This window comes from Muscardinus avellanarius (genome assembly GCF_963383645.1).
Source record: "Muscardinus avellanarius genome assembly, chromosome: 13".
NCBI classification, from domain to species: domain Eukaryota; kingdom Metazoa; phylum Chordata; class Mammalia; order Rodentia; family Gliridae; genus Muscardinus; species Muscardinus avellanarius.
The window spans coordinates 30,549,342-30,571,557 of NC_137799.1; the positions used below are offsets into that span (position 1 = coordinate 30,549,342).

The 22,216-nt window shown below is 44.3% G+C and overlaps 1 protein-coding gene across 1 annotated transcript in view; it reads left to right on the forward strand.

Annotated features, from left to right (window-relative positions):
• Positions 1–950: 950 nt before the first annotated feature.
• Positions 951–22,216, forward strand: part of ABCA1 (ATP binding cassette subfamily A member 1) — a gene marked incomplete at both ends in the record, with an annotated part of 108,809 nt that continues 87,543 nt past the window's right edge. Inside the window, 4 exons of the mRNA XM_080708505.1 lie at positions 951–1,016; positions 11,274–11,367; positions 15,612–15,753; positions 17,633–17,751. Of these exons, the coding sequence (XP_080564631.1) occupies positions 951–1,016; positions 11,274–11,367; positions 15,612–15,753; positions 17,633–17,751 (421 nt within the window). The remainder of the gene's footprint in view (positions 1,017–11,273; positions 11,368–15,611; positions 15,754–17,632; positions 17,752–22,216) is intronic.

Here is a 22,216-nt window from a genome sequence, read left to right on the forward strand (position 1 = left end):
GATTATTCTTTCTTTGAGAAGGGAGGCAGGCCTCTGGGATTCCAGTATGCCGTTTCCGCTGTCAGTGTTTTAGCCATCTAAGAAGGTGCTTGCTCAAATCTGCTTTTCTATGCACATTTTTAATTCCCAGATGATTACACTAGTGCAGTTAAAATGGTTGGGGCCATAACCACTAGCTCAAAGAAAAAGTGTCTCAATGCCTTGTTTGCTATACAACCTGGAAGTCCAGGACTCTTTTATTTTTCTTTTATAATGGTACTATAGATTGAACCCAGGGGCATTCTACCTTCAAGCTACACCCCCCAGCCCTATCTAAATTTTTTTGTTTTGTTTTGTTTTGTTTTGTTTTGTTTGAAACAGGGTGTTACTAGGTTAGATTGCTTAGGGTCTCTGTACTTGCTGAGACCGCCTTTGAACCTGGGATTCTACTATCTCAGACTCCCTAGTACTGGGATTCCAGGCTAGCCAGGATTCTTGGCCACTGAAGAGCACACAGAACTGGCCGTGGTGGCGCACGCTTGTAATCCCAGCATTTGAAGAGGCCGAGACAGGAGGATCGCGGTTCATGGACAGTTTCAGCTACTTAGTGAGGCCCTTCACAACTCTGTGAGACCCTGTTTCAAAAAAATAAACAATAAAAAAAAAATAGGGCTGGAGGGTGTAGCTTGGAGGTAGAATGCCCCTGGGTTCATCCCCAGTACCGAAAAATAAAAAACGCCAAAAAAAAAAAAAGCACGCAGGATGCAAACTCCAGTACTGGAGGTGTGAGTTGAGGGCTAGAGCCACAGCCCTCATTGGTGTATGGCGTCTTTGCATCAGTAACTGATCGCTCTTGCCCCACCCTGCTTTATCTTTCAGTTAATGACTAGCCACAGCGACCCTGCTCCGGCCACCGCCTCCAGGGCTCCCAGCCACACACGCAGGTTGCTGTGGGCGCCGGCTGAGGCGACATGGCTTGCTGGTCTCAGCTGAGGTTGTTACTTTGGAAGAACCTCACTTTCAGAAGAAGACAAACAGTAAGCCTGGGTTTCTCGGGGGAGGGGGTTATTGTGCTTTTTTCTAGTTGCCCGTTGGAGAGGGGACGGAGTTGGGGTGCTCTCAGTTTTTCTCTAGTGATCAAATGATTCTGATACTTGGGGGCACAGAACTTCGAGGTGGCCCCATGGCTTAGCATGGGGGAAAATTTTCACCTAGGCAGAAAGGGTCCACTTTGGTGTGTGCTAGCACCCAGGTATGAGTTCTGTCTGACCTCTGAAACCTGTCAGAGAATTGCCTGATCACCCCACTGGTGTTTTTGGCTGCAGCCCCAGGAGCCTCCTGGCTTTCCAAGAGCACCTCCTGGGCTCCTGGGCTTCTGGGAGTGAGAAGTGAAGTGAGTTACAGCCTTACTCTCAGAGATCAATTTCAGGATCTCTTCGAGTCAGTCTGCTGTCCCTCCACCCAGCACTGGTGGCAGGCCTGGAGGAGTGGAGTAACAGGGACATGGCTCATTAGTGTGGAGGGTTCTTGGCCATCCGCTTCCCCAGATGGGCCGGTAATGCCTGGATTAATCTGGAAGATACTCTGTAATGCACAGGAAAAGGGTGCTTTCCACAGAGAAAAGAGAGTGCTATGGGCAGGGTGAGCTCCCTGCGTGGGCTCCTTGCCGCTAGACCCTATCCACTCTTTCTTAAGCGATCCCCAAGAGTCCACTGGATGTAGAGCTATGCCTTTCTGTAGTTTAGTTTCTTAATCTCTCTTTCCTCTCCTGCCTTTTTCCTGCTGCCCAAGCCTGCATCTCCACTTGGCTGTCTTAAAGTTCATCCTGTCTCTAACCAAAATGATTCTCTTTCTGAAACTCAAAGGGCAAGAAAGAACCTCGGAGAGAGTTTAATTCAATCGTTCTCAAACTAGAATAATGCTTGTATCTTCTTTAAAAGAAAACCAATGTCAGATTATCTTGAATTCATTAAATTCCTTTCTGTCATAATGTTACTTAAGTATGTTCACACATAATATTAGATATGATACTCTCTATATGGGTCATATATAAAAACAATACTTTATATATAAATAATAATATATAAATTTATTAAATATATAAATATATATTTACACATAAAATACAAGAAAACTATCAAAAAAGTACAATTCAGATGAACTAGACAACTGATGTTGTTTAGCTAAAATCCAAATTTACAAGTGGCAGCGTGAATATGGTTGTGAACGATACAGTGCTGAGTCTTTTGAGTTTGGCCACTGTATATTACTTTGGGCTAACGATTCAATTATCCATCCATTTTTTTTTTTCAATGTGAACAACTTTCATTTGATGCCATTTGGTTTCCCTTTGGTCCAGTCCCATCTTTCATAAGTTGAGTCTGAATCTGCACTTTTCTCATTAGTCTGCTACAGCTATACTGATGCCAACATAGCCGCAAGCACAGATATAAACTTGAGCTTTGAAGTCTTGTGCCAGAATTTGATTCTAAAGTAAGCGTTCAGAAAACCCAGATATTTTTATCAGGATTTGTTTGGATGACCATTCAATTGAAAACACAAATTTCTTAAACTCTCATAGAGAACGCAAGTATAATCCATCAAAGAAAACATGTACACCAAGTTTCAAGTTTGAGAAATAATGATTTTGTTCAGCCTTTTATGTTACAAATAGGGAACCTTGAGTTCCAGGGTCACTAGTAAGAGAGCAGGGACTAAAACCAATGTATCTGGTCTGTTTTAGTAATAATAATAATAGTGACATATAATGCATATTATATTAATACAGCATAAGCAAACATTTAGAATGAGCTTCCTTGGGCCAGGCGGGAAGCAGGATATTAACTGGATTTATTCCCTCGAAGGCCCAGAAAGTGCTGTTTTCTTTCACGTTATAGCTGAGGAATTTGATGCACAGAGAGTTTACACATTTTCCAGAGCTCCTCACTGCTACTAAAGAGCACCCGTAGGGTTCAAATCCAGATAAGCTGATTCCAGAGTCGAAGCTCTGCCTCACCACATGGGATTGCATATTAGTAGTGTCATTATTTTTTCTGCACTCTATCCAGAATCATGAAGTCTCTAACATCTTCCTTGCCTCAACTCCAGCCTCTTGCATTCGTCCCAGGCTCAGAATTTCTGTTGCTAGGATATCTTTGTGCTTATGTCTTAGCTACCGTGTAGTCCACGTTTCCTGCCTCTTCTCCACCTCGTGGCAGTGGCCTCCTTGGTGAGAAGTCATCCCAGCCACGGTGCGTCCATTAGTGACTTGTGGAAAGGATCCTATTATCTTAGCAGTGACAAGGGTGTTTGACGGTAGGTAGTCTGGTCCACACTGCTGATCTTACAAATGAGGAAGCAGAGACATAAAGTGTGGACGGGATGCAAGGTCAGCTCTGAGCAGCAACTGACCTGCGACAGAGGCTGATATCTCTTCATTCTATCCCAGCTTCCTTTTATTTGTTCTTCCTCCTCCTGAACCCTTCGCAGCTGTATAGCAGTGCCCGGGAGTGGAGGAAGTGGCAAAGGAAGAAGTTTGCTGTGCTCAGCTAGGAAAGGAATCTGGAGCTCACTGCCCTGGAGCAGGATGGGCCATCCAGCCTGGGTAGTCACCACCGGTTTTAAGCCTGTGGCTTCTTGCTCTATATTGTTTCAGCCTCTAAGAGGGTTAGGATTCAAGAGATAGCAGGCTTATTTAAAGGCAATTTGTGCAGAATTCCCATTGAAAAAGGAAGTAGGGACCCCCCACCACCACCACCACAAAAGGCCCTTTTTTAGATACCCTGCCTACTCTGGTTACTTTCCTTCATGGTTTGCAAAGGAAATCCATTTTGATGAATCGGAAAGAAAAATGGTTTCTTTCCAGTCATAGATGGTCAGAGCTGGGGCTGGAAAGATCTGGCTTGCCTCTTGTACAGTTGATGGAAGTAGGGCTCAGAGGGCTGCAAGGGTCCAGAGAGGGTTAGCCATGAATGTAGCACCAGAGCCAATCTCCTGGTGGCCTTATAGACTCAGTTCTTAGCAGACTTTGCTTACCTGCACTAACGGTTTTATGCTCTTGAGTATGAGATGGGAACTGGTGTCTACTTCTCAGTCCCTTTGGCTTGGATTTCTAGATTATATTGTTTAGACATTGGAACCTCTTAAGAGTTTCAGTGTTGCTTTGTTAGAGCACATGGTCAGAACCGGCCAAGACCATTAGGTATAGAGAGAAGTTAGCATCCCCAGGACTGCACTTGCCTACTCTCTATGGAAATTCATTCCCTGTTTTGGTGGTCCTGAGATTTTGACATGCATGCACTTGACCCTGAAGCCCAGCACAGAGCCTGGGGACATGCTTAATAAAAATTTGCCAAATTAATGGTAAATGTGTTGCTGGTCCCTTAGGCATAGGTCTTGAGATTTTCTTGCTTCAAGGGGACCTCATTTACTGCTGCCAGGAGGAATAGAAGAATATGTCAAAGTCTAGAACCCAGCAAAAGGAAGCCCATGGAAGCCCTTTGCTCCCCTTCATGCTGAGTTTGCTGATGAGTCCTAGAGACCTCTCTCTTGTGCCTCCATTGTGTAGATACATGAGGACCTAAGCCAGGGTTAGTTTTCCACCATTTTGTTAGGCAAAGAATACATTGGATTGAATTGCAAAAGTTGGGTGCAAAGTTCAGTTTGGGTCCAAAGTAACAGTTAATTTGTGTGGGTGGTAGTCACTCAGCACAAACAGGGCATGGGACAGGAAGGGGGAGGGACTTCAGATTTCTCATCTCAGGATCTTCATCTGGTTTTAGGTTGAGCCAGGGGCCAAGGTCTCTGTGGAACAGATGGAACAAAGCGAAATTGGCCATATGGCCTCTTTTCTGTTGACTTTACCATTCTTTGTTTGTTTGCTAGATCTGACCTGGTATGTGGCTTGAAACATAGATAATTCTAATTTTTCTATAACTTAGGATAATGCTGTTTGGGCACTCTTTAGTAACAAGAAATAAACCAGAAATAAAATTTCTCTTTCCTGAGCTGTTAGAGAGTATAATGAAGTAGATGGCAACTCTGCATCCCCTCTTCATTTCCAGGTTCATGGGCACATTTTGTCCTGGTTCTTAGTCTTGGCACAGCTACTATGGTCTTGATTCTAAATGTAGCTCGGCCACTGTGTCCCTCAGTGGCTTTACTTTTCTTTTCTATGGAATGAGGAAAGTTAGAACAAATAACCACTTGTCTTATTTGTATAAATATTTATTGAGCATCTAGTACTTAAGGGGATGTTGTGTTGGGTATAAAAACCAGACAGATGTGGTCCCTATTCTTACAGAACTTACAGTTTACAGTGAGAGAAGCAGGTATGAAACACATATGCACATAAACAAAAATGTAGTTATAAACTGCAGTTAAGTGTTATGAAGGAAACAATGAGACAAACCTTAAGACTAATCCGTGTGGATAGGAACAGCATTTAGAATGGAAAGTCATGACATTTATGCCTAGAGCCCTGAAATTTGAGCAGCAGTGTTTGTCAAAGATCGGGGCTCAGAGATCAGGGGCACTGCATTCTGGGCAGAGAGACTGCGGGTACATATATTTGGATCAGGGAACAAAAAGAAGCCAGAGTCACTGGTGGACTGATGGACGACTGGCGAGTAATGCGTTAGGCATAGGCTGAACCTTGAAGCCAAGCATACAGATTAACTTCATTTTATGTGCAAAAGGAGTCTCTGAGGGAAAGGGGAGGCTGGTGAATAAGGTCAGTCCTGTGACCCTTGGTGCTGAGGGAGCTTGAATGATGAGGCTTCAGGAAACAATCATGACCATTACATACAGTCCCACTTTACTCTCTGTTTTCTGTAGTTGAACATTATTATGCATGTGTTTCCAAACATGTTTACAAAATCTTTATAATGATTTCTGATGCATAGGGTACATTTGGTAGCTTTGAAAGTACTTTTAGGCTTCTTATGTCTCGATTTTTTTCAGATATTCTGAGAAGGATGCATTGCAGTTTCTGAAGAAGGTACTACTAGTAATTTAGTAAGAGGAGTGGATGGGCTGAGTGTGGTAGTGTGTACTGTAACCCAGTACTGGGGACGCTGAGACAGGAGGAGCTCAAGTCGAGGCCAGCAATTTAGCGAGATCTTTAGCAACTTAGTGAGACCCTGTTTCAAAATAAAAATAAAATAGGGCAGAGAGTAGAGCTTGGAGGTTAAAAGAAAAAAGAATACCTGAACTTTTCAGCTCCAAATCTATCACAGGACAATGTCATTCACATTCTAAAGAGCTTTATAGTAAACCATCAATGTAGTGTTTTTTTTTTTTAACCAACATTTAGTTTGCTTTGAGTGTTTACTATTAACAATAAAAAGAGTTCTCATAGATATGGCCTTTTCTTACTCTTATATTATTACCTTATGCCAGAGTCTCAGTATTGGGATTAATGGGCTGAAGGGAAATGGCCCTTGAAGTGTCTGATCAGATGTCTTTCCAAAGTATGGAACCAATTTAAAAAGCCATCAGCAAAGCATCAAGCTTTTATTGTTCTAGGGGGCAGGCCTGGTTTAAAAAATTGTACTTTCCCGGCTAGCATTTATCTGATTTTATCTTTGAGATTTCACTTCAGTTTTTTCTATGCTTTTTGTTTGTTTGTTTGTTTTGTTTTGTTTTGTTTTGTTTTGTTTTTTGGTGATACTGGGGTTCCTGGAAGCCCTTCTACCTCCGGGCTACACTCCCAGACCTATTTTATTTTTGGAAGCAGTGTCTCATAAGCCAGCGCGGCTGGCTTCAAACCCGTGCGATCCTCCTGTCTCTGCCTCCCAAGCGTGGGGATTACAAGCGTGCACCACCACGCCCGGCCAGATTTTTCTATGCTTAATCCAAGTATATATGGTATTAGATGAGGGTCTAAAATTATTATTATTTTTTTGTGGTAGTGAGCACTGAACCTTGGGACATTCTATTCCAAGCTATATTCCCAATCCTGACTTTAAAAACAAACAAACAAAGAAACAACAACAACAAAAAGGGATCTCACTAGGTTGCTGGGAGTCTTGCTGTGTTGCTGAGGCTGTCCTTAAACTTGCAATCCTCCTGTCTCAGCATCTCAAGTACTGGGATTACAACAGGTGTACTACCACACTGGCTTCAGGTTAATTTTTCTTTTTATTTATATCATGTTGCTGTAACTTTTGTTAAACAGTAATTCCTTTTTTATTTATTTTTGGGATGTTTATAAAATTGTATCTCCGTAGGGGGCTGTTTTGAAGCTGGTCATTTGGTTTTTTGATAGGTCTTTGATACCTTCTTGACATTGTGGCTCAGGGTGTGCACACCCTTTGGTGAACTTTCTGGTATCTGAGGGAGCTCATTGTCCCATCCTTCCCTTTTATTTGGCCCCTTACAATATTCTTCAGCATTTCCACTTATTTTTTTTTAAATCATTGAATTTTATTATCTTATGAAGTTCAAAAAAGTACCTATTGTTGTCCAATATATAAAATGACTTGGAAAGTTTGGGTATTAAATGTTTCCATCAAGAAGCATGGCTTAGCTCTCATTAATTCCCATTCCCCTTTAATTTACTAAGTTCTAGAATATTTGGCATTGAGTTAGTACCCAAGCTTTCTGTTTGCTTATGTGTCTGTTCTTACTACAAATAGTAATCACATGATTACTCATTACTGATTAATTTACCCACATTTTCAATTCATTTGCAGCTTTTTAGTTGATTTTGTGGCTCCTCCTGGATTTGGGACCATACTGGATATTTTCATCTCTTCATTTTTGATGTTTGCTTTTTTCTTTTTGGTGCCTTATTTTTTTCATGCCCCACTGAAATCTCAAGCATCTTCAACTCAGTACCAAGAAACAGTGACTCCTTTTTTTAGCCTGAACTGAATGTTTTTGGCCACCATTATTTAAGAGACCTTTGCCCCAGGGCCAACTTGATTCCATTGGTTTCTGTGTTTTGTTAGACATTCTTGCTGTCCCCCACCCTTAAATTCATGTGTGTTAGTCGTAAGTATTGAAGAGTACCATGACTGTTCTTAGGCTAGGTAGCCTAATGCTTTCACAGAGCGACTGAATTGTAATATATGAAAGTCTGTAACCAGCAGCAAAAGTGAGTTATGAATATTCAAGTGGACAGTGATTGAGTTTTGTGAACACTGGAAGTAGTCTCTTTATTCACACATATCTTTTAGTGTCTCTGCAAGGGCTTTGCAATGTAGCAGTCTATGTACTCTGGCTATAGGGAGGGAAGCGAGAGACCTGTATGTCCATGGTGGCTGTGAGCCATAGTCATAGCCAAAGCTCAGATTGGCTTTGAAGCTCAGCTGTGTTGCTTACCCATCTCATATCTCTAGCAGTTTATTAACTCTTTCTCAGTTTTCTCATCTGCAAAATAGGTATTATAATAATAGTACTAATTGGGTTGTTTGGAGGTGAATTGAGTAGGTTTATATAAAGCACTTAGCATACTGCCACATAGTAAGACCTATTTAAGTATTAGCCAGATCTAACATCGTCATCGTCAGCCTTCTTGGTACTCATTTCTCTGATGTGCTTACACACACTGGCTTTAGCAGTTGATGATGGTTTGTAACATTTTCCCTGTGCCCTTTGCTGTCAGTGCCATGGGAGAGAGCCATTCACTGTTTTCAATGAACCAACATATTTTGAGCATCTGCTACTTTACAGGGTCCTATATGTCGATCTGCAGTACAAAAACATACGGTCTGATACATTGGATCAGATTAATAGGGCTGTCAAGAGTGAGATGCCACTTCCAGGGCATATCTTAAAAGGTCCAGGTCCCCAGTTTTGCTCTGTAAGAAGCAGCATGATAGGTACCAAATCACAAATTTAGGGGCCAGTAGAATGGAGTTCAAACATTGGGTACATGCAGTCTCTTATCAGGCTTATGGTTCAGAATATATTTGAGCTTCAGTTCTTCACGTCTAAAGTAGTAATGATACCACTACCTCACTGGGTTATTATGGAGTCAATATTGGAGTTGAGGTAGAGAAAAATCCAGAGTACACAGTAAGTGCTCAGTGCTGCTGTAACCTGTAAATCTACAGGCTTTGAGTTCATCTTATGTCTGTGGATCCTGTTGATATTTTTAGTCTATGCTGCTTACTGGGGTCATCTCCTGGCTGAGATCCCTGTGACGTCAAATGGGATTTGATGTGGTCTCTGGATCTGGGCAGAACTGGCCACTAATCTCAACATCTCTGCTGACTAGTTCTGTGAGTCACACACTCTTTCTCCAACCTTCTCCTTTTCACATCAGAAATGCAGTCAGTCATGGGTCCTATCTCCCAGGTTTGTTCTGCAGAGTAAAGGAAAGAATCTCTATAAAATGTGCCCAGTAACTTATTGGGATCTAAATAGATGGTAGTAACTATTGTATCCTACAAGTACACTTGGTAGCTTCAGGGTTTCAAGGTTGGTGACTGTTTATCTTATACTCTTCATTTACTTTTCTTTTTCTCAGGGCTCATTACTCTTCTCTGAAGTCATTTACAGTCATGCTGTTTTTAAAAAGTTGTATTCCTATCTTTGTTAATATTTGTAAGTGCTTTCATTTAGCTGCAAGCTTGGAGTGCACGCGATTTTGTGTTCTGCTTTTTTTTTTGGTTAATGGTGTCGGTGTTTCATAAACATGGTTGTAATGACTGCATAATGTATTGCCAAGTACATGTACCATAATTTATTCATTTCCCTATTGCTGTGCAATTAAGTTGTTTCCAATATTTTGCAATTATAATGTTTCGATGAATGAATAACTTCATGTATATAGCTTTCTGATACTTTAAATTTAGTTCCCCAGGATGCTCCCAGGAATATTACTTGGTCAAAGGGGATAAACATGACTTTTGAATATGTATTGCCAAACTGCTTTCCCAAAGGGCCCTGTTGATTTATGTTTCCATCTCCATTACTTTATAAACTTCAGTTCATTCTCTTGCTCAACAAAAACTGCTGAAGCCCTCATCATGTGGCAGGTTTAGAGAGAAGAAAGGGACTGTAGGGGACAGCTTCATATGTAAACAGGACCCTGGCATGCCATGCCAACTGCTGATAAAGGCACAAAGTACCTGGGGGCTCAGAGGAAGGGCGTCCCGCTCACCTGGTACAGAGGTTTGCTTTGTGTGGTACTGAGGATTGAACCTAGGGGCATTCTACCTCTAAAGTATACCCCCAGCAATGCCTGGCTAAAAGTCATGTGTGTGTGTGTGTGTGTGTGTGTGTGTGTGTGTGTATAATATATATTTTTTGGTGGTACTGGGGTTCATGGAAACCCTTCTTCCTCCAGGCTACACTCCCAGATACCTATTTTTTTAATATTTTTATTTGGAAACAGGGTCTCTTAAGCCAGTGAGGCTGACTTTGAACCTGTGTGATCCTCCTGTCTCCGCCTCCCAAGCGCGGGGATTACAAGCGTGCACCACCACGCCCAGCTAAAAGTCATATTTTAAAATAATATTTTCTGCCGGGTGTGGTGGCGCACGCTTGTAATCCCTGTGCTTGGGAGGCTGAGACAGGAGGATCACACGGGTTCAAAGCCAGCCTCAGCTACTTAGTGAGGGTCTCAGCAACTTAGTGAGACCCTGTTTCCAAATAAAAATATAAAATAGGTCTGGGAGTACAGCCCAGAGGTAGAAGGCCTCTGGGTTCCACTCCCAGTACCACCAAAAAAATATATTTTTTTCTCTATTGGATAGTGTTCCCTTTATGATATTAAGGCCATGATGAGGAAGCCAGTGATTGAAACAAATGATTCGAGAGCTCATGTAGATGGACTGGAAGTCGGGTGTGTGGGTTAGTGGGGGAGACCAAGAGAAGGGCTTCTTGCTCAGGCCAAGATTTTAGTAAAGGACCATAGACCTGGTTGAGTCTCAAAGACTGCGTATGAGTGAAACTGCTGGAGCAGCAGGGAAGCATCTTCCCTGACATGAGGAAGACACAGAGGTACAGGTGAGAGCTGCAACCAGATTTTTATTTTTTGGTTCTGGGGATTGAACTCCAGGGGCATTCATTTGCCCCAGCCTGCTTTTGTTGAACCAGATTCTCTCTAAGTTGCTGAGGTTGTCCTCAAACCTGCTATCCTCCTGTCTCAACCACTCAGGTACTGTGATTTACAGGCGTGTGCCACCCTGCCCAACCAATTCAATGCTATTAAAGCACAGAGAGTGGCGGGAGAGGCTGGAGAAGTTGATCCATTATTAACTGACTTTGTCTGTGTATTTCTGGGACTGGGCACCATGTTACTTTTTAAGCTCATACCGCTTCTCTGTCTTTTCTCTGCTCAGTGTCAGCTGTTGCTGGAAGTGGCCTGGCCCCTGTTCATCTTCCTCATCTTGATCTCCGTTCGGCTGAGCTACCCACCCTACGAGCAACATGAATGTGAGTATTAGTGGATGTTGCCTGAGACTCGGCTAGCAAGTGAGATCCAGGCTAAAGGGACATGGGCTAAACTTCCGTTTCCAAAGGCTTTGTTTTTAGGGAACAACACTGATAGCCCGTGGCTGAAAATATAGGCTTCTGATTTTGTGACAAGGTATGAACTCAGCAGACTCTTTTTTTCAGCCCTGGTGAATGCTGATCATAGTAATGATAATAATAGCTAACATCCGTTTCACACATTTTAAATCACAAAAATACTGAGTTCAGAAAAGGAATGATTAAAAAAAAACAAAACTTAAGGCAAAGCCTTAACATCTCTGTCATTGGATCCCCACTGGTCTTTCCATATGTAGGTGCCTTAATCACACAGTTCCAAATTGTGGAATGCACATTTTTAGGCAGAATTTGCGTAGTCCATCTTAGTCTGACAATTATTATTTAGTTCGGTTTTTGTAACAACTTTATATAGTATTTCCTTCCTTCCTTCCTTCCTTCCTTCCTTCCTTCCTTCCTTCCTCTGGGGATTGAACCCAGGGACATTCTACCTCCCAGCTGTACTCTCAGTCTTACTTTACTTGGAAACAGGGTCTCGTGACATTACTGAGGGTCTCCCTAAATTTCTCAGGCAGGCTTCGAACCTGAGCTCTTCCTGTTTCAGCTTCGCAAGTATTGGGATTTCAGGTGTGGGCCGCCATGCCTGGCTTGCTTTAATTTCTTGATAAGTAGCTGGGGGCTAACATAGATGGAGGGACTTGCCCAAGGTCCCGTACCTAGTAAAGGTGGAGAAGGAAAGAAAAATCAAATCATCTGCCTCTCCGTCATATGTTTTGTAATGGCTGTTATTGTGAGTGTGGAAAATGCAGCAGAGACTAAGAACTTAGGGGGATCTGGGTTCGAATCCTGGCTTCAGTATTCACGATACATGTCACCTTGGTTCAGTAACTCTAACTTCTTTTTAAAAAGAATTAATAATATCCATCTCATATTATTGCTGCCAGTGTTATCATGCCGTAATCAGAGTCTCTCTCTTGTGGCTGGGCTCAGTGGTTGGATCCACACTACAGAAATGTCCAGATTAAAAGATCAGCACTTGCTGGGCATGGTGGTGCACACTTATAATTCCTTTACTTGGGAGGCTGAGACTGGAGGGTCACAGGTTTGAGGACAGCCTCAGCAAGTAGTGAGATTCTTTATCAACCTCACGAGACCCTGTTTCAAAATAAAAATAAAATAGTGCTGGGGGTATAGCTCAGAGATAGATTGCCCCTGCGTTCAATCCCCAGTAACACACACACACACACACACACACACACACACACACACACACACATACACTCAACATTTATGTGGGCAGTTAACTAGGATCTTGGCTTCACTGTCCCAGGGACATTTTGTTTGTTTGGTCTTAGTGGTAGTGGGGATTGAACCCAACAACATTCTACCCCTGAGCTATACCTCCAGCCTGACTTTTGAAATAGGGTCTCACCAAGGTACTGAGGCTGGCCTTATACCTGTGATCCTCCTGTCTCAGTCTCCCAAATACTGTGATTCCAGACATGCACCACCGGGCCTAACCTCCCAGGGACGTTTCTTACTTAACCAGCTCTACTCACACCCCCACCAGACCCAGAGGTTTGTAGAATTTTGTTCTTCCAGGAAAGCCAGTTATTTATATACTAATTTGCAACCGCCATCATACATATTCAGTTTACACACACACACACACACACACACACACACACACACACACCACACTACACCACACACACACCCCTAAAAACTTTCCCCAGATGATTCATATTAATTAATTAATTTATTTATTTATTCTCTTTCTCCAAAGTGCGTGTGTGCATGCACACACACCCCCACACACACCCAAGAACTTCTCTCCAGATATGATTTTTTACTTCATTAGGAAAGAATGAGCACAGGATGAAATCTATCCTTGATTAATGGGCCCATGGGTAATTCTGATCGATTAGCAAGTACATATTAGAATTTACTTACGCATTACCCTGAGCCCCACAGAAGCATATATTTTAGGGCATGCTCAGCGTTTTCGTTCCCTAGGCTTTTCTTGTTTTGGAATGAGCACAGGCAGGCAAGGTAGCATAGTGGAAATAGTACCGACCTTGGCTCAGAATCAGACAGATTGGGGTTTGTTTGGACACTGGCTCCACCATGCATTGGGGTTATGGTCTTGGGTAAGTCGCTGAGTTCTGCTCCAAATCCCTGTGGGCCCAGACCACATATTTTCAGAAATGTTGTGAAATTCTTGTACATATAAAAGGCAGATAGCACTTTCCCATCCATCCAAGGACTTCCTGCAGGCTTCGCTCCTGTCCTCACCACTTTCTGGAGGCCTCTTTGAAAGGACGAAGCTGATAGTTTGCAGAGGTGACTTGTCTCTGGGACAAAGGTCTGGTGGAAAATTCTTCCCTATAAGCCTTTCCCAGTTCAGCAGAGTCCTCAAGGTCCTGAACGCCCCCCGCCACCTGGTCCTGGGAGTCCAGTGTGCTATTTGATGGGCATCCCATGTACTCAGTGCCTACTCTTCACCCTGCTTTGTTTGCAGAAAAGACAGGACCTAACACACAAGGACCATCTCTCTTTCCCACACCACAGTGCCGCCTGAAATACCGTCACCATCACTGTTCTGTACTGCCTTAGGCCTACACCACCCTGCCCTTAGCACCAGTTTTTTGGAGTTGAAAGCAGAGAATCCCTTGGTCCTTGGAGTCATTGGTTGGGTTACATAAGTCTCTGAATGAGGAGCAGCTGACTTAGGCAAGGGGCCTTGTTTGGTTTTCCTTGAACTATTAACAGGGAGATAAAGAGATTAACTGAGCAAATGTTCCACAGGCCAGAGTCCCTGCAGAGAGTGACCACGGGGATCAGATCTCGGCACATCCTTGCTCTGGATGCTGTTTCTCTGTGGGAGTATGGATAGAAGAAAGATAAGAAGGGCCCACACACTGATGTGCAAAGTCCGGCTTTGGATTAATTTATGGGGACTCTCTATGAGCCCAGGCCCATCCTCTGAGCTTTTATTCTGTGCTAGGCACTCTGCAAAAGGCCTTTTCCCAGAAGAGTTTGTGTAATGCTTACCACCTGTATTTTTGCCACCACTTTACAGATGAGAAAACTGAGGGTGGGGGTCGGTTAGTGGCTCAGCCAGATTGTTGCTTAGCAAGTTGCAGGGACTCAGTGTGAACCCTGGTTGGTCTGACCTGAAGTCTGTAAAGCTACAGACTCTTCCCCACCTGCTCTGGTTCTTAATGGTTGTCAGCTCTTCTTGGGGTAGCAGATAATCCCTAGAATATGATGAAAGCTGGAGCCACGGTTGTTCTGTTCAAACATGAATAGACCCCTGGGTTAAGAGCCCTTGATCCAAGCAAGGCACGTTCATCCTGATCCCCATTCCTAGCACCCATGGGTGACAGCCACATGCCAACCTGTGCCTTTGAAGCCTGGGACCCAGCCCAGACATGCCCGATCATCCTGCTTGTAAGAAGCTCTCAGGATGAAGGGAGAGGAGGGTGGGGAACTCACCTGGAGGATGGGATGGGGTGGCCTTGTTTTGAGGCGTGACAGAATAAAAACAAAACCCTGTAGCTTCACAGATGACATCTGACCTCAAGTGAGCATGTTGGTGGGTTGCCCTGGAGGAGCTTTGGAGCTGGCAGAGGAGGAGAAACATATGGTTGGTCAACTGAATAGCAAACCAGAGGGAACTGAGAAGAGCTAGGTTACAGAGGAGGCCACTGTGTAAGGAAGGGGTTTGGGCTGGGACCATGGAGGGGTCGCTAGTGCTTGGTGACTCCCTGATGTTCCTCATCGGCCATGATGTCTTGCTGTCATCTCCTCCTTAAAGCCTGAAGGAATTAGGTCATCCCCAAGGCCCTGGTAGCTCTCTGCGAGGTGAGGACTGCTGTAGAAGGTGACCGATGGTGGCCAGGCACTTGCTGCCTGCCACGTGCATTCTGTATATGGCGTAATCTACCCACCCCTGGGGCATGGTGTCATGAACCCCACTCCAGAGATGATGCCAAGTCGATGTGGAGCTTCTGTCTGATGCTGGGCCCCCAGCCCAAAGGCAGGTCGGTCCCGAGGAGGCAGGTCTCTAGGATGGGAGAACAAGGGAGTTGAGGGATTGGGGATAGACCATCGTGTGATGGAGTCTCAGAAACACTTTCAAGGATTAATGCTTCTCCCTAAGTGTTTCTTCTCCTTTTCTTCCACAGGCCACTTTCCAAATAAGGCCATGCCGTCTGCAGGAACACTTCCTTGGGTTCAGGGGATCATCTGTAATGCCAACAACCCCTGTTTCCGCTATCCGACTCCTGGTGAGGCTCCGGGGGTTGTTGGAAACTTTAACAAATCCATGTAAGTACCAGCTCACGTCTTCTCTCTCAAACGCGTCAGCTAACTTATCCTTCCCATCTTGCCCTCTGGAGAATTCTCAACGGCTGGATTTGAGCGAAGTTGCTTGAGTGAGGTTGCTTTTTTTTTTTTTTTTGGTGGTACTGGGGTTCCTGGAAGCCCTTCTTCCTCCGGGCTACACTCCCAGACCTATTTTACATTTTTGAAACAGGGTCTCTTACGCCAGCACGGCTGGCTTCGAACCTGCGCGATCCTCCTGTCTCCGCCTCCCAAGCGCGGGGATTACAAGCGTGCGCCACCACGCCCGGCTATGAGGTTGCTTTTGTTAAGGTTTGTGTGAAGAAGCCTGCAGAAGGAGGGAAGGGAAAATGGCCACCAGGATTCAGGATGGTGGGACCCGACGTTGACATGTTTTGGGAGGAACAGGGATATGTAGCCCGGAGCTGTCTGGTTGGACGCTCTTCTCTACTCTGGCCAGTTGTTAGAGAAGGAAGGCAGAGTTTGGTGCTCCATCTGATGATTAGTTCTCTCCCTTAGCAGGTGTGTGCTGCCCCTCTGAAGTAGCTGGGTCCAGGGGCACCAGGCTGGGAGGGTCTAGTCTTCTGCTCTCAGATCCTGGCTCTGACCCCTGTTGCCGCCTCTGTCACACTGTGATGTCACTGCTGTCTGCAGGGCTTCCCCTCCTGGGGTGGGAACTCTGGGAGCACAGCATGCAGCTTTCTTTGTGTTTGGGTCCCTGGTTCCCGGCTCCAGTGCCAAACACAAGTATGGGATCAGTAAGGACCCTTCAGCCAGGTGTAGTGGCACATGCTTGTAATCTCAGCATTTGGGAAGCTGAGACAGGAGGCTTGTGGTTCACAGCCAGCCTCAGCTACTTAGTGAGGCCCTTTGCAACTCAGTGAGACTGTTTCAAAATAAAGAATAAAAAATAGGGCTGGGGGCTGGGCATGGTGGCACACACTTGTAATCCCAGCATTCGGGAGGCTGAGACCAGAGGATCGCAGTTCACGAACAGCCTCATCTACTTAGTGAGGCCCTTTGCAACTCAGTGAGACCCAGTTTCAAAATAAAGAATAAAAAATAGGGCTGGAGGTGCAGCTCGGATGTAGAATGCCTCTGGGTTCCATCCCCAGTACTGCAAAAAAAAAAAAAAAAAAAATAGGATTCCATCCTCAGTACCATACGCGCGCGCGCACACACACACACACACACACACACTCACTCACACACACAATCCTTCAAATGTGCAGAAGTTAGGATGGAGTTAGGATGGAGTGAGGGCAGCAGGGCATGCTGCACACGATTCCAGGGGAGCTGCAGCTGGGCCAGGCAGGGCCATGAGCTAAGGGGTCATGGGTCACAGGCTTTGGAGCCTTCATGGGCCTTTCTTTTGTATAAAAATATTAAAAATTAGATTTTATGATGGTTTGGGATAAAGGTGAATATCCAGGGCAGCAGGATTTGTTACTGTGTATACATTCTTGTAATTCTGGTATTTTTTGGGGGAAAAAAAGAGAGATGACATTATTTTTCATGGGCCTCTAAGTGCTGGGTTCACTGTGCCTTGGGTAAGTTACCCTTGGGGCATGTGCTCACACACACGTGCATGTGTGTGCGTGCACGTGTGTGTGTGTGTGTGTGTGTGTGTGTGTGTGTGTGTGTATGATGGGCTTGTAGACACAAGGGCAGGACACTTGAGGCAGGAGCGGTGGGTGAGGGGTGGGTATAGCTTGTTATTGAGCTGGGGTGAAGAGAGCGGTCTGAGCAGCCTGAGGTGTGTCTGGAAACCCAGCTGGACTTGTGGACCTGGGAGGCACTTTCTTAAAGCGGGAGCGGCAGCAGGCCTAACCTTGGCTTTTTTCCTTTCTTGCACTCTTTCCAGTGTGTCTCGCCTGTTCTCGGATGCTCGCAGACTTCTTTTGTACAGCCAGAAAGACACCAGCATGAAGGACATACACAAAGTCTTGAGGACCTTACAGCAGATCCAGAGTTCCAGCCCAAGTAAGCAACAGCCTCCCGCGCCTGCCTTCGGGACTGGACGGCAGCCTGCCCTGCCCGCCTGGGGCTTGTCCCTTGACTCTTCCCTAAGGGTTTTTCCTCATCAGTGGCTGGGTGACAGGCCCTCTCTGAAGGATGCACTGGGAATGAGACTAGGGAAGCAGGGTGCCACAGAGTCAGCTCTCTGGCCCTCTGGAAGACAGAAGAGAAGTCCCCAAGCAGGGGTGGTGCAGGCTTGGTGTGAGGACAGCTAGGGGTGCAGGCTGCTGCCTACTGCATTTTCTTAGGGTAGGCCGTATGGATGCCATGAGTGCTAGGTTTATAGACGGGGAAGGAGTACCCCTTCCTCTATGTGCACAAGAGCGATTCATGTTGCAACTTGAGGTAGGTAAACGAGAGCTTAGCATTTATTTCCAAAAAGAAAGTGCACTTCCTATTTCCCCAAGTCATTTGATTTAGTCAGATTGGCACGAGAACTCTGATCTTTAAGAAATGAAATCATTGCCTCTGATCTGGTAAGTGCCCAGGCAGTTTATTGCATCCCACTGAAGAAGTGGCCGAGGAGGCAGTTTGCCACAGTGCACGCTCCCAGGCGATGGCTTGCCAAGGGACGGAGGCTGGTGGGAGCGGTCTATTGAGCACAGGCAAGAATGGTGTGGGTGGTCTAGGGAATTCAGAAGAAGTAATAAAAACTCCTGAAACGTTAGTCTGCTTTTTGCTACCACCATGTGCTGGTGTTTCTTAACAACATCAGCGATCTGGTACTTTTCTCTTGCTTAACTGCTCTAGGAGATACTTTTTACTGAGCTTGGAGTTTGAGGGGAGAATGGACTGAGTCAGCCTTTGCTGAAAAGTTTCTAGATTTGTGATTCATTTTGCAAAAGAAGAAATGGTAGAAAGTGCTAGAGTTGAAGGTGGACTCAGACTCAAGCTTTTTCTTGGGCAGACAGAACTGTGCTTTTTTTTTTTTTTTTTTTTGGTAGGAAAAGAGACAGGGAGCCATGTGGGACCAGATGACTAAGGGAAGCAAGCCTGTACTGGGGTGGTGTAGAGGAGTCGCTACACAGCACAGGGGTGTGGCTGTACTGAGGCCCCTGGTTTGGATGCCAGGGGCATCTAGCTCGACTATTCTGGCTGTGTGGCCGGGCCATCTGGGCGCAGACCACAGGTCAATGCTTTATCCTTCCTGAGTTACTGGAGGGCCCCTGACTGATTGACCAAGAGTAGAGCTAGGTTATTTCTTCTAACACCAAGGGACAGTGGTACATGGAGGACAGGGTGCTAGCATATATAGCTTTGTAGCTATGACTTTGTCAGTAAGTTTTCCTCTTGTGGGCCATCTCATCTTATCTGTAAAATGGCAATGATAGGAGTTATCTAGGGTTGTTAGGAGGAATAAATGAGATAAAATATTTGTTTGAAAATCACATTTGGTACCTAAGAAATACTCAGTAAACATGAGCTACTATGTCAGACTGTAAATATCCAAGCTATTTACCTCGCTGAGTTAATTTTCTCAGTTATAAAATAACAGATAACTTCCAATGTAAAATGTGAAACCTAACACAATGTTTGGCACATAGTAGATACTCACTAAATGGGAGTCAGTTGTTATTCTAAGATGGTAGTGGTGCATTTCTGACCATCTGGCCTGGTTCTTCTGCTTTTCAACCGGTGGGGCTGTCAAAACAGGTTAGCTGATGGGTACAAGTTCAGCAGACACAATTTAGGGTAGAAAAGAGAAGCTATACATGTGTGTATGGCTTTGTGGAGAGAAGGTCTCTGAACATTTTTTTGGTGTTGTATTGTGTACTAGGGATTGAACCCAGGGGTTTTCTTCCTCTGGGCTATACTCACAGCCCTTTTTTATTTTTATTTTGAAAGAGGGTCTTACTAAGTTGCTGAGGTTGCCTTAAACCTGCAATCCTCCTGTCTCCGCCTCCCAAGTACTGGGATTACAGGTGTCTACCACCATACCCGGTTTCTCCTCCATTATGACTTGTCAGGGCTTGTTTGACATTTTGTGCCTCCCTTTTCTGCCCTACAGCTAGTTATTGAATTCCTACCATCTTTGTTTCTTTGTCTTGCAACACAAAGCAGCCTTCAGTTCTAGAGGAAAATGCAAAGAAATGCTGCTGCTTCCTAGAGGGAGTCAGTAAGCTGATTTCAGTGTTGCTGATTTTGAACAGCACTTGGTACATCTCAGAGAGAATATGAGACAGGGGTATGTCAGCTTTCATCTCCAGAGGCCTGTGTTTATCTGCTCTGACACCTAGTTTCTAGCAAGGTGGGCCCAACCCTCTGTGCAATTTCTCTTCAGGGATAGAGGAATCCTGGGAACTGCTCTGGGTCAGAACTCTGCCCTTGTTCCTCTTCTCTATCTGCCTCCAGTCCTCAGGTAGTGATTTACCACTCACCAGGTAGGGCATTTTAAGTCTCCACAGCACCAATTGTTAAAAAATATTTACTACTATGCTATCATTTTTAAAGAATTAATTTAATTCTATTTGCCTTGAAAATTTAAAGACAGCTTCCAAATGTTTTCTCTTTCTGGTGTCTTTCATGTGTGTGTGTGTGTGTGTGTGTGTGTGTGTGTGTGTGTGTGTGTGTGTTTTACTTGGGATTGAACCCAAGGGCATTTTACCTCTGAGCTACACCCCCAGCTCTTTGTTTTTGTTTTGAATCAGGGTCTCACTGGGTTGCCAAGAGTTTAGAGTTGCTCAGTCTGGCTTTGAACCTGTGATCCTCCTGTCTCAGTCTTCCTAGTACTGGCATCATAGGTGTGTGGCCACTATGCCCACCATCTTCGATTTATTTTTCTAGGTTAAATGTCCTCCACTCCTCCTCTTACAGAGTACTTTTCCTCCTAGATTTCTGACTCTTCTCTGGTTCTGTCTCAGTGTGTTTATGTCATCTTTGAAGTTTACCAGAAATTACAAAAGTATTCTAGCAAGGAAGGAAAAGGGACTTTTGCCTCCCTTGCTCTGAGCATGGTATTTCTGCTCATGCAATCTAAGATTGCATTAGACTTTGGGCATCCATGCCAGCCTATTGACTCATATTCCACGTGCAGTCAGCCAAAATTGTAGATGCACTTAAATACACAGGACCACAAATAACTTGTTTCCCTTTTCTTCATTGTGCTACTGGCTTTTTGAACTACAGGGGAAATGTGTGTGTGTGTGTGTGTGTGTGTGTGTGTGTGTGTGTGTGTGTGTGTATATATATATATATATATATATATATAATCTTTTCCAATTTACATTTTTAGATTCCCCATGCCTTCTTATCCTACCAAATCATTTTAGATTCTGATTTTGTCATGTATTATATCTGCTGCAGCCTCCCATTTCCTGTTATCTAGGAATTCGATGAATAATTCTCTTTGTTCTCATCCAAGTCATTGATAACTCTGGGATCAAAGCTTTCAAGTACAGATCAGTCCCTGAAGTTGATGGATCCCTTTGGATACTACCCCTCGGGATCTTTGAGAGGTACCAGCCTATCTTGCCACCAAGAATTCTGCTTTTGTGATCCAGTTGGAGGATTTATATTGTTCTTTCTCCATCTTGCATCTGCTGAATCTTTGGGACTCTGTGCAGATGATCTATGGACATGGCCATCTCAGCTCAGCACTCTCTTCTAGTCTCATCTCATGGTTTCCTGAACTAGAGCATCATTTCATCCCACTCTTGAAAGGGACTTTGGAAGCTATTTAATTTATTAATAGATAAACAAGTTAGTTGATTGGCTCTTTCAGCCATGTGCAGCTACTGTTATGAGTGCTGAAACACAGAGGTACACAAAAAATACGAATCTTTTAACTGGAGTATACTCAGATTCTGAAAGGAGAGTTGGCTTCTTCAGGTATGCACTGCCACAGGAGGGGCATTCTGGGAACGGACCACACTCAAACTCCTGTAGTCCCATGCAGTTTTCTCTGCCTTGTGCTCTTGTAATATTCTTTCATTTGGAAGGCCTCCAATTTTAAGAATTAAGTCATAGACAACTCTTCTAATTACCCTTGAAACCATCCTAAGGAGAAGCCCAAAGAGGAAGCCTACCACAGGTGGCTCACCTAGTCTTTTTATCACTGGAACTTTTGGGTAATTGTATTGTTTTCTTTCTAAACCATGGTATAACTGCAGAGGTTGAGCTGTGGCGACATTAGTGTTTGGGAGCCAGTGTGAGGAGCCTTCATTCTTCTTACATTCCTATCGGAGCTGCGACTCTAAATGTTAAAATTGGGAAGATTCTCAGAAACCCTAGAAAAAGTGACATGCCTCATTTCTGCCCCTGTGAGATAAAGATGGGCAAAGATGAAAGTTTTTTGGGGTAAGTTTTAGATAATAGCTGAGATGATTTTAGGTAGGACAGGGATGACATCTTTGCATCTTGGCTCCTTATTAAATTGTAATTTCATGGGTAGTATTGCTTAGAAGGAAAAATAAAGTTAAAGACAGCATCA